The sequence below is a fragment of the Salvia splendens genome, chromosome 5 (assembly GCF_004379255.2).
Source record: "Salvia splendens isolate huo1 chromosome 5, SspV2, whole genome shotgun sequence".
NCBI lineage: Eukaryota > Viridiplantae > Streptophyta > Magnoliopsida > Lamiales > Lamiaceae > Salvia > Salvia splendens.
The window spans coordinates 2,470,636-2,487,571 of NC_056036.1; the positions used below are offsets into that span (position 1 = coordinate 2,470,636).

The following is a 16,936-nucleotide window of genomic DNA, read 5'->3' on the forward strand; positions in this document are numbered from 1 at the left end:
TTCTCCCGAGCAAATACGCCTCTACACAAATGGATACACACACTGACACAAGCCGAAAGATATAGTAGTACAGTAAATCCAAATTTCTTTCATTTTCATGTACATATAAACTTTAAATAAAAAACCTCTATTTTCTAAAAATAAGAACTTTGGAAACGACATGAGAATTAATGTAAAATTTATAAAGAAGAAGATGAAGAGAAAAATAGATAAAGTAAGAGAAGATGAGAAAGATAGTGTAATTAGTATTAGTAAATTATGAGATCCGTTTATTAAAATGAAGAATTTTTATTTTTAGAAAATAAACTAAAAAAAAGAATTTATATTTTTAGTAAACATATGGAGTAAGTAATAAAGAATATTGGATAATATTAAAGAAGAATACAGTTGGACAGCCAATTAATGTCTATTAAATAAGTGTGTTGCACAGAGAGATGATAGAGATGCAGTAGTAATGAAGGGGTGAGTGAGAGATTGAGATGAGAAATGAAGGGGTGGATTACATATCGTCTGGGGCTTGGGGTAATTTAAGTGATTAAATTAGTGGGATTAAATTTCATAAATTCATGTCAATCGTCTAATAATTCGAATTAAATCGCATAAATTCATGTCATCGGGTAATTTAAGTGATTAAATTAGTGGGATTAAATCTCATAAATATTGTGAACCATTTAGAATTGAGATCAATTAGAAATGAAGGGGTGGACTAGGGTTTGGGGTTGGGGTCATTTAAGTGATTATATTAGTGAAATTAAATCATCAGCTAATGAATCACAGAATAGTAGTACTACTAAACATGAATAAATCTAAATTTGTAACAAATATTGCATGTTGAACTGTGTTTTATGAAACTTGTTGTCCTATGTGTTTCTATGATTCGATCAAATTATGCAGTTAATTAATTCATCACCATCAACATTCACATATATTCTAATTCAATGCGAAAACACTTCTTGGTGCGATAATTATACTTTTATGCCACACAAAAATGTTTTCACGTATATCTCTAATTCTCTACAATATAGTAAAAAATATGTACTCCTAATATCTATACAATAAAATTGGTTCACGTATACGGTATACCATGGTGAGCGACGAGTCAATGGTCGACGATATCCCTTTCTTCGCCACGTTGACGACGAGATCCACCACCGACACGTTCGGCGTCGGGACCCGTAGCGCGATGCCGTTGAGCTTCCCCTTTAGCTGCGGCAGCACCAGCGACACCGCCCCCGTGCTCGTCGGCACGATGTTAAGCGCCGCCGCCCCGTGCTCGCCTCAGGTCCCTATGTGAAGCGTCTAGAAGCCTCTGCACTGCAGTGGGACCCATCAACCTTACCATATATTCATTCATTTAACCATGTTTATACTTAACTTTACACAACTATACCTGATCACCAGTGTACGAGTGAGTAGTTGTCATTGTTCCTTTCACAATGCCTACATAAAATATAAGGAACTCAATTATTTTTGTAATTTTCTATAATTCAAATTAAAAATCACATGATTAAATCATACCAAATTCTTCATCCAAAATCTTCACCAAGGGAGCCAAACAGTTGGTGGTGCAAGAAGCATTGCTGCAAGAATTCAAACAAACCATTTCTGTCATCTAATGCCACTTCACTTACACCTCTAGATATAAGATACCTACAAATCTCCTCACCTGATGATATCCGAGACCTCATGGCCATAGTCCTGCTCGTTCACACCAACGACGTGGGTAGGGATGTCGGCCCCTTTGGCCGGGGCAGTGATGATCACCTTCTTGGCTCCGGCCTGGATGTGCTTGCCTGCTCCCGGACAATCGACGAAAACACCAGTCCCCTGCATTCCCCACATTCCGGATAAGCACATAGATTGTCTAGTTTGTCTACATACGATGAGAGAGGTGTGATGTTCGTACCTCGATGACAATGTCAATGCCTAGCTCAGCCCAAGGAAGCTTGAGAGGGTCCCTGTTGGAGACAACCTTGATGAGCTTCCCGTCCACGCTGATCGTCTCGTTGTCCACAGCCTTCACCTCGGCCTTCAACGTGCCAAGCATCGAGTCGTACTTGAGCAGGTGAGAAGCCTGCAATGGTTGTGCAAATCAAGACCATATCTATCATCAGCCTTGAAAAAGTTATATTTTGTGTAGTGTGGTCTCATGTTTTTCACGCCACCGCTGTCGTTGACGACCACCACTTCTAGTGGAGAGTCCTTGCGGCCGTGCCAGCAGCGGAGGAAGTTCCTCCCAATGCGCCCGAACCCATTGATGGCGACCTTCAGCTTCGCCACGGTCTCTCCCTTGACAGGAGCTGATCCTGCAGCCTAATCTTGGGCAGCAAAGATAGTTAAAAAAAACTCCTAATTTTGGTGATCAACCATTTCATTTCAACTAAGTTTAGATGGATCTTATTCATAATAGTAGTATCATCTAGATCAAGATGCTTGCTATATCAAATTTTAGGGGCGATACTCGATGTGATCTATACTCGATTATCGAAGCAAAGGGAGGGGAAAGTACCTTTGGGGTGAGGTGGGCAGCCACTGCATCAAAGAATGAAGCTTCCCTACCATTCTTGGCAAAAGTAACACAGCCACTGGATTTGAGACCAGAGAACTCTGCTACTTCAAGCTTCTATACAATCATGAAAAGAATCAAATCAGAATTTATGAAACAAGATCATTGAAGATTGCTCAAGTTATGTAGATTTTAAAAATGGAAGCAAGAAGAGAAAGTTGACCTTTGAGAAGCATTGAGCAGGAGAGGTCTTGGAAGGAAGCTTTGTGAAGGGTAGGATTATTGAAGAGGCCAAAGCTGCATGGGATGCCATTGCTGCAACAACAAAATTCAGATGAAAAATTTACCAACATATATGAAATCAATGCTACATTTGGGAAAGCATTGTTTTTGTCATGTTGTTGGCTTAGATATGAAACGCATGAGTCAAGACATTGAGTGGTGAGGATGAAATCGTGAGACTGATATTGGATAAGATGGTGCATTTTGTTGCACCATCAAAATGCATGTGAGCCACAGATTTTGTCACAGTTTTCATTTCTTGATTGCACTTTTTATAGTCTCACCAAACAGATTTTTCAATAGTTACAAATTTCTTCGCTTTGAAATCCTTGCAACTCTTTCACACTGTTGAACTTGACGCGAGAGTGTGTTTTTTTAAACTAAATTTTACCACGAAAGATATATAGTAAGAGAGATAAATACATAAAGATAGGTTTGTAAGTTTAACTGAAATTGACAATAAAAGAGGTTATTAGACAGTGTGATTCTCAGACATACATCAGAATGCAGAAAACTAACAGCAAAATAGCACTATCATATGGCATTTTAGACCCCGCATTCGTAAAGGGCTGCAAACAAGGGCATCAGTGAAGGGTTGGTGCTGTGACGGTGTGACCATATGCCTTAAGAGGATAGGTTGTACATGTTTGCCAGTCTTAGATGAGAGCCTCGATATCATCTGAGTTCACTGCAGCTCCATTTGGTGGCTCTTCTGATCGCAACTGAGTGGATACGTTATCTATGGCATCGTTCAGCTGTGAAATCTTCTCAGCCAGTTTCTTGCGTTGCTTCTGCATATATAACATTTCACAAGTGTGTAAATTAAGAGAAAGAGCAGTGAGGATGATGCCATTGACAGTTGATTCAACCGAAGATGGAAAAGCATCAACAGTATCTTAGACACATAAAAAGTTCGTCAAACCTTAATTTACTGCACATTACAGATGAAAACAAACTTCGATTTGTTATTTATTGTTCTAAGAGTGTTTGGATATTTATCAGCAGAAGAATATAAGATATATCTAAGAGCTTCCTAGGCAACAACTAACTTCGCAAACTTTCCCTGACGGAACATCCTTTTGAACGGCGATATCCACAACTTGATCCTAATTTATTTTATGGAGATGAATACAAAAGACACCTGCATAAGGAATAACCATACCTCCAAGGCCTTTTCTTCGTCGTAGATAAATTTGGGCAGCTTTTTCATGAGATCCTTTTTGTCAGCTCCAGTTAAAGCCTTGTCGATCTGTTGATTACAGATAGAGTAGCCAGATATCATTATACAATAATCTTGGGCACTCAATGGCAGCAGGAAAAAAAGCACAATTGCAGAAAACTTATCAGGTATGTCTTATAGATGAACACGGTAATACAGTTTACATTGGAGTGAAAGACTAAGACAACCATGCACGGAAGAAAAACAAATGATAATTCATTGAAATACTTTTGTTTTGATCATCACCTGAGGTGCATAAACACAACCAAGTGTGCCAACAATCAATCCCCCTAAAACAAAGCCACTGACAAAGATGCTTGCACTGCCTGGCCTTCCACCATCACTGCCATAGGATGCATAAAACCAATAAATATATTCAGGGCCACCTCAGAAGCACCTCAAACAATAGTTGGAAAAGTGTAGTCTTCCAATCACTGAGCCATTTAATTACTTATATCTTTAATCTACTTCTCCTTATTCATAGTAGGTAACGTATATAGATGATCTTGGTTCTTATTTGGTGCTCATTGTGGAAAATACATATCACATGCAGTATGTTAACAACTTAACATGCATCCAATAAAATTGAAAAAAACTGCACACAATAGCAAGTATAGAGCAACACGGAACTAATTAATATAAATGGTGCGATGCAATTAACAGAGCCTTGATTACAAAACCAAACTGCTGACAACAAATTTCATTACTTCCAGATTTAAAGCAATAGTAAGTGAATTTACATACCTATAACTTGCTTGAACAGTGAGTGTCCTTTTTTGGGTGGACAGTCTCCTGTTGCCCTTAAAACTCAAAGCCACGTTATTGGTTCTCACAAATCGATTAGCAGACTTTGAAGAAGAATTTGAAGAAGAACCTAGCACAAATAGAAAAGTCAACCAATAATAAGGTAATGTCAAGAGGGGGTGAACATCTATGGGAGGTTGGCTATCCTATTTAGCAAGAGTAGTTGAATGATTGGCACAAAATGGCTTCAACATTCATAATTTGACTTTCATGTGTCTAATTCAATCCCATCTCTATTCCTAGTAATCCTTATGACTTTCATGTGTCTAATTCAATCCCATCTCTATTCCTAGTAATCCTTCAAAGTAACTGCTATAGTGAAACTAAATACGGGGTACATAAGAGAGCATTTAACTCTGTATGCATATCGATCATATTAGTGTGAATGTGCTTCAAAAATGTTGTCAGACTTCTCCCAGATGAAGAAAATCCCAAATCGGAAAAACGCCACTCAACATGTGAAACTAAGGTCAAAAGGTCATTCAAATTACACCTGAAGCCAAAGTGAATTAATCTGTGCCTCTGCGTAACTATCTTCATTAGTTTTGCAAATTATCTCGGTTAAGCTAGTTCCCCACTTCCCCAAACAATATGCTCATCATTAAGTAAATTATGATGACTCTTCATATGTGACCCTCTGATTCTTAACTGACATCTTCATGCCTTCATATGCGACCCTCCAAGCTACACCCATCACAGTAAAGCTATTGTATACAGATATGACCTCAGCATCACAAACATCAGTAACTATGATTTCGGTGAACAGCACAAAAACATCAGTAATCACAACCCAAAATCCAATCGCAAATGTACATAATTTAACTATGACTGCAATTTAACGCCATCAATATCCTATGCCATCATCAAAAATCATTTATACAAAGTACAAATAGGACCTAAAATACCTAATTAATATAGAAAACAGGTGAGTTGAGCTCCGACAGGAACAAAATTCCTTATTAGAGAATAAACGTTTCATACAATGGCTTCAAAAGCAATGAAAATGTGGAATCAAATAACACTCGGGAAAAACAGCTGATCTGTCGATAATCCAGCACCAAAAAACACGGAACAATGAAATAAAAAACGAACTAGCAATTGAAACAAAAAAATCCGTAGATTTACCAGACGATAAATCAATTGCAGGGCTCCTTGAAATCACAAGGGAATTGGATAGAGAAGTCATTCTGAAAATTTTCCAGAGGCAAAGAGTTTGAAATGCGATGAAATCGAGAGGAAAGTGGAGTGAAATAGTGGAACCTTCTTCACCTTGCGTTGTCTCCTTTTTTTTCTTTTTGATTTGTCGATGAAATCGAAGATCTAAAAACGTTGTCGTTTAGCTGAAATTTTTAGTTTTATATATCTAGTTGTTTTGATAACTAAGAGCATCTCCACTAGCAATAGCCCAGCGACAAACTCCTTCTGCCACATCATTAGGACAAGCAACTGGACAAACAATAGCTCAACCATAGCCCAGCCATAATAAATAAAATTATAAAAATAACAATCACACAAAATACGAAATTCAACTTACGACACAGATACAGGAAAATGCAATAATTTCATTTAAATTTAAAAAGGGTACATTAAAAAAATTACAAAATTACAAAAAAAAACTAACGCCGTGCAGTCCTCCGCGCCCACAACTCTTCAATTAAATCCTTTTTGAGTCGAATATGAGCTTCCACTTGGCGCATGTCAGTATGTGCTTGGAGGCGGCGGGCTTCATCGTGAGATACCCCACTTCGTACCCTGGGGGTGGGCACGCCGTGGCGTGGACCGGCTTCATTATCGTCGTTGGCCCAACTAGTCAGTTGTACACCTTCATCTTCGACAATCATGTTGTGCATGATAATACAGGCGTACATTATATCAACAATGCAGTCGACATGCCACAAACGCGTTGGACCTCTAATTGCCGCCCATCGAAACTGGAGCACACCAAATGCGCGCTCCACGTCCTTGCGCGCCGACTCCTGCCGTTCCGCAAAGTAGGCTCTCCTCTCATCTGATGCGCATCTAATCGTCTTCACAAAGACGGGCCACCTAGGATATATCTCATCCGCCAAGTAGTAGCCCATATCATGCTGGTTAATGAAAATGACGTGCAGATCGCGTATATATAGTGTTTCAAAAATTAAATAAAAATAAATAAATCCCGCTCGCCGATCTGGAGCCTGCAGTGGCGGCCAGGAGATCGGCGAGCGCATCGACGAGCGCTCGGGAATCGGCGCGCGCTCGCCGTTTTTCTCACCGATTTGGCGCTCGCCGGCTGCAATGGTTCGGCGAGCAGACCGGCGAGCGCCAAGAATCGGCTAGCCGGTGCGCTCGCCGCTATTGGAGATGCTCTAAAAATCATTTTTGGCTAGTGGATAGCGAGTAAACTGCACCATATGACCATGATTTTTGCACTTGTTATACCATTGGCCCCTAACAAAAAAAAGTACCAGAGGGGCCTAACGTTAAATATAATCACGAATCATGTTTTTTCGGACCAAAACACCCTCAGGTCCTAAAAGGACATTTTTGTCACTCCATTATATTGCTGACATGTAATTTCTGCCACATTTCTATTAGCAACTTCTTATGTAATTTTCTAATAAGTTTTTGTACTTCATACGTAATTAAAATTTTATCATTATTTACACTTTCTAATTTTTTTATAATATACATATTTATCATTATCTGCATTAATTAATATGAACATAATAAAATGAGACTCTTTCTTCCTTATAAAACTCATTTTCTGATATTTTTCCGTGTTTTTATTTCCCCTAATTTATTTTATTTACATTGATTTGTGGATCAATTTTATTTATTATGAAAATATCCTAATTTTGCAGTATTAATTTATAGATTTACATTGTCTTATTTCAAATACTATTATTAATAAAAAAAACTTGAAGGATTAAATAGCTAATAATATCACATGCTTGAATTTTTTAAAAATATTACTCGTTTCAATGTTATCATGAATGGCAAGAAACTATGCAAATTTATATCTAAAGATTGAATGTTCATATGATGTTAAAAATTTCAGTTTGAGCTAAATTAAAATTACATCAATAAAATATCAATCATAAAAACCGTCTTAAAGTTAGGCTTAGAGCAACAAATTAGTTCGATGATATATAATGAAATAATATTTTAAATGTCAATGTTTTCAATAAAATAATTATTGTATCATTTAATTAAATGTGAAATATTTTTATTGTGTATTATTGATTCGGATTTTATTGCATAAATAATTTTACTTTTTCATATTTTTGTTTCTCAATGAATTTTCTACATGATATAACTAGTACTATATTGTTACCACTAACTAGAAATAGAGGGACATAATAATTTTTTTTTGTACAAATATTGACAAAACTTTAATCACGTATGAAGTACCAGAACTTATTAGGAAATCACTTAAGAAGCTGCTTACATAAATGTGACAGAATTCATATGTCAGCGAATATAGGATTGCCAAAAATGCCCTTCAAGCTATTTGGGTATTTTCGTCCGAAAAGTGGCTAAAAAAACTTCATTCGTGATTATATTTAACGTTAGGCCCATCTGGTGCTATTTTTTTTGTTATGGGTCACTGGTATAACAAGTGCAAAAGTTAAGGTCATTTGGTGCCGTTCACTCTTTTTTGTTTTAATTTTGAACAAAAACACATGTTTTAATTTTGAACAAAAACACATATACTATTTAATTGTATAAAATCACTGTTAGTAAACAGTGGATTATAAATTGGGTTTATAGTAATCTATATGGTTCGTATTTGGGGTATCTACACAAAATTATTGACATTTGTGGCCTATATACTAATTGTGATTATTACATTTTCGTTAGTTATTAATTTGTCTCTTTTATTGATTTCATTTCATTAGTAGTAATTAGTTTTGCTATATAATTAGGTCACTATACATATGGACTGAATGTGCATTCCTCATTGGATTATGGTACCAAATTAGTTATACCAAACAAAACTTCTTTATTGAAATATTTATTTGAATTGACTATTGATCCATTGAGGCACCTACAAAATGACTGATTTAGAAAGGCAAATTAGATTAATGGCCCTTGCTAAAAATTGGAATGAAAAAAAATCACAAAAATTATGTTTATGTCCGCTTACAAGTTTTGTTTTTGTCTATCATTTTCTGCCATTTTAACAGTTAAAAATATTTAACAAATTGAACAACTGTTGCAGTACGGAATACTATATGTTGGTGCATGAGTAACTGGGCTTAATTGAATCAACGTTAATCAGCAATATAGCAATTATACTTTTAAATGATTGAATGAAGAGTGGTAATGTTACATTAATGTGTGAAGTTGATATTTTTCTTAAGCAAATATAATCTACATATTGCCTTTCATAGCTTGTTATAATTAAATTGAAGTAACTCCAATATAACTCTCTTTTAAAAATTTCAGGTCATAGTATTTTATATTCTAAATCACATCACATTTAAATTAAAATTGCTTCACACCTTCTTTTAAATGACACGATTTTCCAGTCTTTCGCATTTATTCCAAAAAATATTTTTTTCAACTTCGGAACTAAAAATAGCGAATAATCAAATAGAAATAATGGTCCCTTTGCTCTTTTGTCTTTCTCTAAATGTGGGTTCCCTAATTTATATCTAAGGCCATGTTTGGTTGGCGAGAAAGTAAAGTTGGCAAGGAAAACGATTCCTGGGAAAATGAATCCCGGGAATATGATTTCTAATAACTTTACTTTCCCGTGTTTGGAAAATATCAAGATTTGAAAGTATATATTTGATTTAAACACTAAACTAAAAATATACTTATCATTTTTTATTTATAAAAAATAATAATACATATTATTTAATAAATTATTAATTACAAATGATAATAATTATATTATTTTATTTATTATTACGATGGATAGTTTAAATATGGATTATACATCATAATATATAATAATATAATAATAAATAAGATTATTATTATTATTATTATTATTATTATATTTACTTAATTTTTAATTGAATAAATTTTATAATTTAAAATTTTACTACAATTTTATTGTTAATTACTAATTTATAAATTAATAATTATTATATTATTTTATAATTATAATTTTATTTAATTATTTAATAAATAATAATTATTATTATGATAATAAAAATAAATATTAATAATATAATTGTAATTATGATAATTTGAATTATAGTTATTTATTATCCTGAAATTAAGTATGGTTTATACTTTTAAATTATTTTTAAAACATTGTTATAAATAATAACAATAATGACGATGATGATAATAATAATAATAATAATAATAAACTGTACTATATTGCATTAAATATGTAAGAATCCTAAAACTGGGAAAAAGAATACCTAAGAAAAGTTAGGATTCAGAATCCTGGAAAGTTGTACTAACTTTCCTTGTTTCAGGATTTTGATTACTTTCCTAGTTTGATTAAAAACGGAAACAAACACAGGAATTTAAAATTTAAGGAATCAGATTACTTTCCCAGATAGAATCCTGACAACCAAACATGACCTAAGTGTTTTATATTTAATGGCATTGAAACTTAGGTATAATTTCGAATTTAGGGTGATTTTGGGAAAAAAAAATGAAAGAAAAAAATTCTTTTGTACTAAGAAAAAGAGAAATGTCAATAAAATTGATGTGTTTCAAACTATTTTCATTAAAAATTCAAGAGGTTCTCCACATTGTCGTTTGCACACCATCTTCTTTCTCGACTTGATGCATAAGGTGAGGCGGAGCAACAACATTTCCGAATTGAAGCCCTACTTGGTTAGTGGATGTGGGGATCATTGACAATGGAGTCCAACTTGGATCGAAGATAGATTGATTGTTGATTTTTGAGATTTATGTCAAGTTCAAACACATCATTTCATTTAACGTGCTTGAAATATGACAATTGGATGAATGTGGTTCCCATTTTCAGGAAGGGGGGGGGGGTCCTCATTTAGAGAATTCTTTTTGGTGAAAGCCTTGAAACTCATATTCAAATGCAAAAAAATATTTATTGTAAAAATAGGGAGATGTTTTGATAAAGGTAGCAAATGAAGAAATAGTTGTCGATAAATCAATAAAGACCGACACAAGGCTCCTCTTAAGAATTCAAAATTGAATTGAATTGAATTGAATTGAATTGAACTGAACTGAACTGAACTCCGACAAAGCATAAACTAATTTTACAAAAACTGCAGCAACTGAAAACAAAGGAGTAAAAAATAAAATAAAATAAAATAAAATAAAATAAAATAAAAATAGATTAGAGAAAAAAGGTAGGATGCAACATGAAAGTGTGTTTGAGGTGACCAAATGAGCAGAAGCATATTGTGTGGCTCTCACTAAAAAAAAAAGTAAAGAAAAGAACAAAACCAGCAAATATAATCACAAAAATCAAAAGCAGAAAGAGGGCTCAACTAAAGAAAGAGAGATGTCGCTTTTGCAAGTTTTCAATTTTTATCAGGTTGGTCGTGTCGTCTTCGCTTTAACGATGCCTATATACATATAAGCTTGTGTGTATGTATACTGTTCCCAACCTCATAAAGGCAAGAAAAGCAAACACACGCATGATTTCCCCCATGTTCACACCATGAATGATTTGAGTTTAATATGGTATGAAGGTTGAAGATTTGAGCCTTTTCTTTTTTTTATTGCTACTTAATTGAGCTTTTATGCTAATTGGATCTGATGGGTTTGCCCCTAGTCTTTTTATGGAGTGAATTTAGAGTTTGTTTTTGGTGGTTGGGTGCTTGAATTCTTGGATTTCGAAGGGTATCTATGTGTGTATGTGTGATTTTGTATCGACATTCTTGATTGGGAATTTTGGGATTTGATTTGGTTTTTTTTAATTAGGGTTTTAGTGGTTGTGAATCTGTTAGTTTGATTTCTTGAGCTTTTATGAAATTCTCTGTGATCTATGATTGATAGTCTATTTTTTGGGGGTTTGGAGCTGTGGGTGAATTGAATCTTGAAAATGGCCTTAATTGATGTGAAGTATATTGTTTGAGCTTCGTTTGAATTTATGTAGAAATATGTGAATTAGAATTCTGCATTTTCATATAGTGATGAGTTGTTGATGTAGCTCTTTTCTGTTATGATAGATGCTTCAGCTGCGTAGCTTGTTCGTGTAGTAGTTGCGAAACTAGGGACACGAAATGGCATCTCCGAGATTAACAGGAGGAGAAGTCATTAATCATGAGATCGAGTCTAAGAGTGTTTCACATCGTCTTGCAAGAAGCATGAGCCTGAAGTTGAAAAGAAAGAGCGAGAAGAACGAAGGTTCTGAGGAAGATGAGGCGAGTGGTGTTTCGTTGAGCTGTCTTTCGCTATACGGAAGAGGAGGGGGTTGCAGAGTGAGTGCTGACATGGACGAGGAATCAGAGGATCCGGGGAGTAGAAGGAGGTCGAGTGCAAGTGAGGATGGGAAAGGCACGATATCAGGAAAGGATAATGCCTCGGTTGATTGCTTTTCGATTGGAATGGAGAGATTCTTCAGGAGGAACAACAACAGAAGGCTGTTGAAATGTAGTGTGGTCGAGCAAGGTAATAGCATGAACGCACGCCTTCCTGATGAGATTCTAGAGATGTGCTTGGTCAGGCTCCCGTTGGCTGGTCTTGTGAATGCTCGTCTCGTGTGCAAGAAATGGAGGAACTTGACTGCATCGCCCCGGTTCATGCAGATCAGGCGAGAGGGCTTGTTTCAGAGCTCGTGGTTGTTTCTTTTTGGTCTCGTGAACAATGGCTATTGTTCCGGCGAAATACATGCGTTGGACGTCTCTCAGAAACAATGGCACAAGTTAGATTCGCAGATTCTCAAGGGGAGGTTTTTCTTTTCGGTAGCTGGCATCCGTGAGGACGTCTACGTGGTCGGGGGTTGCTCTAGCTTGACTAACTTGGGGAGGGTGGACCGGAGCTCGTTCAAGACTCACAAGGGGGTTCTAGTGTTCAGCCCGTTGACAAAGTCGTGGCGTAAAGCTGCAGCTATGAAGCACGCCAGATCATCTCCCGTTTTAGGAGTTTCGGAGGTGAACCAAGATTATTTCCTCTCTAGAAACCAACAGAGTCGAGCAGAGAAGCGTTTCCATCGCTCGAAAGCAGGTGGCACGACGGATGTCTACGAGGATCCTCACAGGCTCTCAGTTAGACGACAACAATCCAGGCACTCCCTTGATGAGAACGAAGTCTCGTTGTTTGAAATCATCAAGCCGTGCAGGTCGACCAGGCAAAAACACGAGAGCTCTTCCAGCAAAGGCGGTAGTAGGAAGTTTGTGATGATTGCAGTCGGAGGCCTCGGATCTTGGGACGAAGCGCTTGATTCTGGCGAGATTTACGACCCTATATCGAATAAGTGGACAGATATTCAGCGAATGCCTCTAGATTTCGGTGTGTCTTGTTCCGGTGTTGTGTGCAACGCGGTCTTCTACGTCTACTCGGATAGCGACAAGCTAGCTGGATACGACGTAGAAAGGGGATACTGGACCAGTATCCAAATTACCTCGAGCCTGCCCCGCGTGCACGAGTACCTTCCAAAGCTCGTCTCCTGCAAGGGCCGCCTCCTGATGCTCTCCGTGTCGTGGTGTGAGGGAGACGGCCAGATTGGCCGGAGGAATAAGGCAGTGAGGAAGCTCTGGGAGCTCGATCTTGTGCATTTGAAATGGGACGAGGTGTCTGCACACCCTGATGCACCGATGGACTGGAATGCTGCGTTTGTGGCTGATGAGGAAGTTGTCTTTGGTCTCGAGATGTTCAAGATTTTCGGACAGGTGATTGACTTCGTGACTGTTTATGATGGGTCCGATTCTGGATCGGGATGGAACCATATTTCCAGAAATTATATTGCGCACGACTTGGATGCGTTGTCGTGCACGACGAAATCTATGACAGTGCTGCGCCTGTGAGTGAAGTTTAGAAGACATCCATTGTTTGTTTTCAATCTGATTTTTTCCTTTTCTGGATTTGGTAGATCAATCAAAGCATGTTATTGATATTGGTTTTTCTTGAATATGTTGTTGTATGATATGCTCCATTGATCTCTGAATCCATACCTTGCATATACATATACAAGGTCTTTTAGCAGAATTTTATGTTTATTTCATTGCTCGGGGTCGGGCTCCCGAGCTGGCCCATGCAGGGCGAGCTCGAGGGCCGTGTGTGGGAAGAGGTTTTGAAGATGCCTTATTAAAGCTGCCCTCAGATTCATCTATTGAGCTTCGATAAAATGAATCAAACTGATCGTAACCAGAGATCTCGATCGCCCATTTGCCCGTGCCGAAAAGAAACGCCACGCACTTAACGTTGGGCCTGCCCCCATTTGGGCTGTCCTGCATTAAAGCGCCTGACCTGAATCAACCCCTATCCTGGCCGCCCCCACCAGGGCTTGCGTTACTATTTAATTGAAATGTTAAAATCGAATTTGTGATTATAATTTAAACGAAAAATTGGGTAGTACTATATAATAATTAAGCATTAGACAATAAGTAATTGCTCTTGTACTAGATTAGGAAATCACATTACTTTAAATTTTTATAAGGATATTTTCATTTGATTTTTTTCAAATATTCTTGAATTCCATCCCGTTAGAATTGAATTCTTCTATCTACATATCTCCACATGTATTATTCTGATAATTACTAGAATATTAAATATTGTTGGCAAATAAATGAGACGGTCGGCCCAAATTAAAGCCCAAGACGCTGACGTGGCTAAAAATTCGCCATCCCGCCCAAACCTCATAAAAAAATCAAATTATTTGAGCGATGAAAAATATCCAATATTACACTTCACCCCCTCCCCTTATAATATCTACACAATCCTTCTTTTGTCTCTAAATCCAACACCCTTGTTTCCCTCTCGGCCTCCACTCTCTCTTCAAAGTAAAGCCCTAGCCCTAGCCCTAGCTCGCTGCTTTCTCAGGTTAGTTTGTGCCTCCGCGATTCCGTTTTTCGCCTTTTTTTTTTCGTTTTTCCGATTTTGTTTCTAACTTCGTTTATGTTTTGGTTGCAGTGCATCATCATGAAAGGAGGAAAAACGAGAGCTGTTTCGAAGAAGTCTGAGAGCAAGTAAGCCTATTATTACTTTTTTCTTCAAATTCCTCTCGTTTCGTAAGCTTAGCTTCGGATTTCGCGAGTTTAGGATAGTGTTTATTGCGTGTTGATAGTTTTAGCTTTTTTTGGTGAGTATTTAGTATGAGATCTACTATTGAAACCGATATTGTTTGTGATTGCGTCAAATTGTCAGGACTTATATTTGGATGAGTTTCATTGAATTTATCGGTAACTGCGTTTGCTTGAATTTTATTGTCCACGGTGTGAATAGTCGTGCTATAAAAAATAAACAGCTCTTAATGGATCCAAGAGCAAGTCCGAGATCAGTGCCTGTATCGCCATTGTATGGTTAATTTTTTTTAATACTACTATCAAGCATACTTGTAATGAGCCAGGCTTTGATTTGTTAGCTTCATAATCTGTTTTGTCGTTTTAGTTTTGTATTTTTTGTTTTGTGTTATTGTCAACAATATACATGTGTTTATCTTACAATGTGTAGATCTTAAGTTAGACTTCTACACAACAAGCCAATTCCTGTATTGTAATTTAGCGATATAGGCATGGCCTATATTGGCGTAGTTATCAGGACTTGTGTGCTACTGCGTTATAAGTACATGTTTAGGTGTTTGTAACGACTAGATGTTGCTTAGTTTCTTCACTTGGAACGCTGCTGATTGGTTGCCTTTTTTCTTTAGAAGTTTGTCTTAGTTTGTATAATGTCCCGGTGTTGTTTGTCAGAGCAGTGATAATGTTATGATTATGATGTTAGGCTTGGTGTGAAGATGACAAAGAAGGAGAAAAAAGCTGCAAAGGATCCAAACAAGCCAAAAAGGCCCCCAAGTGCTTTCTTTGTTTTCATGTATTTAAACCCTACCCTTGTCCACTATGTTCAATATTTTATATAATTGCTCTAGTTTTGAATTTATCTATTGGTATTAAGAGACTCTGCTATGTGATCTAATTTGTTGATTACAGGGAAGATTTTAGGAAGCAATACAAAGAAAAACACCCTAGCAACAAATCCGTTGCTGCTGTTAGTAACTCTTTCTTTTACTGTTGTGCTTATGTTCTTGTTTAGATCATGTGATTTCTTATACAGTTAATGCAATGTGTTTAGGTTGGCAAAGCTGGTGGTGATAAGTGGAAGTCATTGACTGAGGGGGTAAGTATATTTTATATGCTTAATGCTTACTGTTTGATGGACAATGTTTTCTATTCTCCCATCCTATGATGTTTGAACTTAGTTTTGGTATTGTGAATTTATGATATTCTAATGAAACGATACATGTGAAATAGGAAAAGGCCCCTTATGTGGCAGAAGCAGAGAAGCGCAAAGAAGCATATGAACGAAACATGGAAGCCTACAACAGAAAATTGGTAATTGACTGTTGCAGTTTGATTGTTATTTGCCTATATGCTAATGTCTATTCCATTGTCTAACTGAAGTATCTTCTGAACATTTGAATAGGCTGGAGGTGCTGATGATGATTCTGACAAGTCTAAGTCAGAAGTAAATGATGAAGATGAGGAAGGCAGTGGTGGCGAGGTTCGTTGTATATATAACGAACAGTATTCGGTCTACTAATCAATCCTTGAAAATTTTCCTTTGTTGTATCATGCTGATTATTGCTTTTGTTAAATTTCGTGTAGGAGGAAGATGATGATTGAACTGGGATGGCGAATACTGTGACAAGACTGACATTGAGATTACTAATGTACGTGGGATGTTTTTCTCGATATGGTTAGGCGGCTGTTTTATATGATGACATGAATTAGTAGTTAATATCATGGTATTACTATCTCTAACTTTTGAGACTATGTATGCTTATTATGGTAGATCTTAATGAGAAGCTTAGATTGCTCAGTTGTCCTTATATATTTTGTTCCATTTCTGTCTTCTATATTGATGCTTCGTGTTATCTTGCTTGATTCTGAAAATTGCATCCCAGTGAAGATTGTATGATCACAAAGTGATTATAGCAACATCTCTTGATATGATTAGACCTTTCCCTTTCTTAATCAAGATCTATGACGGGGGTTTATTTTTAAATATTGATAAGGTACATGATTGTG

The 16,936-nt window shown here is 36.6% G+C and overlaps 3 protein-coding genes and 1 pseudogene across 5 annotated transcripts; 2 read left to right on the plus strand and 2 right to left on the minus strand.

Annotated features, from left to right (window-relative positions):
* Positions 1-953: 953 nt before the first annotated feature.
* LOC121805642 lies at positions 954-3,016 on the minus strand (annotated as a pseudogene).
* Positions 3,017-3,218: 202 nt separating this feature from the next.
* LOC121805641 lies at positions 3,219-6,105 on the minus strand. The gene is made up of 5 exons (XM_042205581.1): positions 5,937-6,105; positions 4,752-4,881; positions 4,254-4,350; positions 3,951-4,037; positions 3,219-3,579 (listed from the first exon to the last, which is right to left on the minus strand). The coding sequence occupies exons 1-5, from the start codon at positions 5,995-5,997 to the stop codon at positions 3,445-3,447; spliced, it is 510 nt and encodes a 169-aa protein (XP_042061515.1). The 5' UTR covers positions 5,998-6,105; the 3' UTR covers positions 3,219-3,444.
* A 5,050-nt stretch (positions 6,106-11,155) lies between these two features.
* On the plus strand, positions 11,156-13,857 carry LOC121802360 (F-box/kelch-repeat protein At5g42350-like). Of its 3 annotated transcripts, none has more exons than XM_042202027.1 (2): positions 11,156-11,283; positions 11,921-13,857. In XM_042202027.1, the coding sequence occupies exon 2, from the start codon at positions 11,975-11,977 to the stop codon at positions 13,715-13,717; it is 1,743 nt and encodes a 580-aa protein (XP_042057961.1). In that variant the 5' UTR covers positions 11,156-11,283; positions 11,921-11,974; the 3' UTR covers positions 13,718-13,857. The 3 variants fall into 3 exon arrangements, with proteins under 3 accessions (XP_042057961.1, XP_042057960.1, XP_042057959.1); XM_042202026.1 differs by having other exon boundaries at positions 11,192-11,440; XM_042202025.1 differs by having other exon boundaries at positions 11,193-11,432.
* A 721-nt stretch (positions 13,858-14,578) lies between these two features.
* Positions 14,579-16,737, plus strand: LOC121802148 (HMG1/2-like protein). Its single transcript, XM_042201732.1, has 8 exons — positions 14,579-14,732; positions 14,823-14,878; positions 15,633-15,722; positions 15,839-15,896; positions 15,981-16,025; positions 16,160-16,240; positions 16,332-16,409; positions 16,514-16,737. The coding sequence occupies exons 2-8, from the start codon at positions 14,832-14,834 to the stop codon at positions 16,529-16,531; spliced, it is 417 nt and encodes a 138-aa protein (XP_042057666.1). The 5' UTR covers positions 14,579-14,732; positions 14,823-14,831; the 3' UTR covers positions 16,532-16,737.
* The last annotated feature ends 199 nt before the right edge of the window (positions 16,738-16,936 follow it).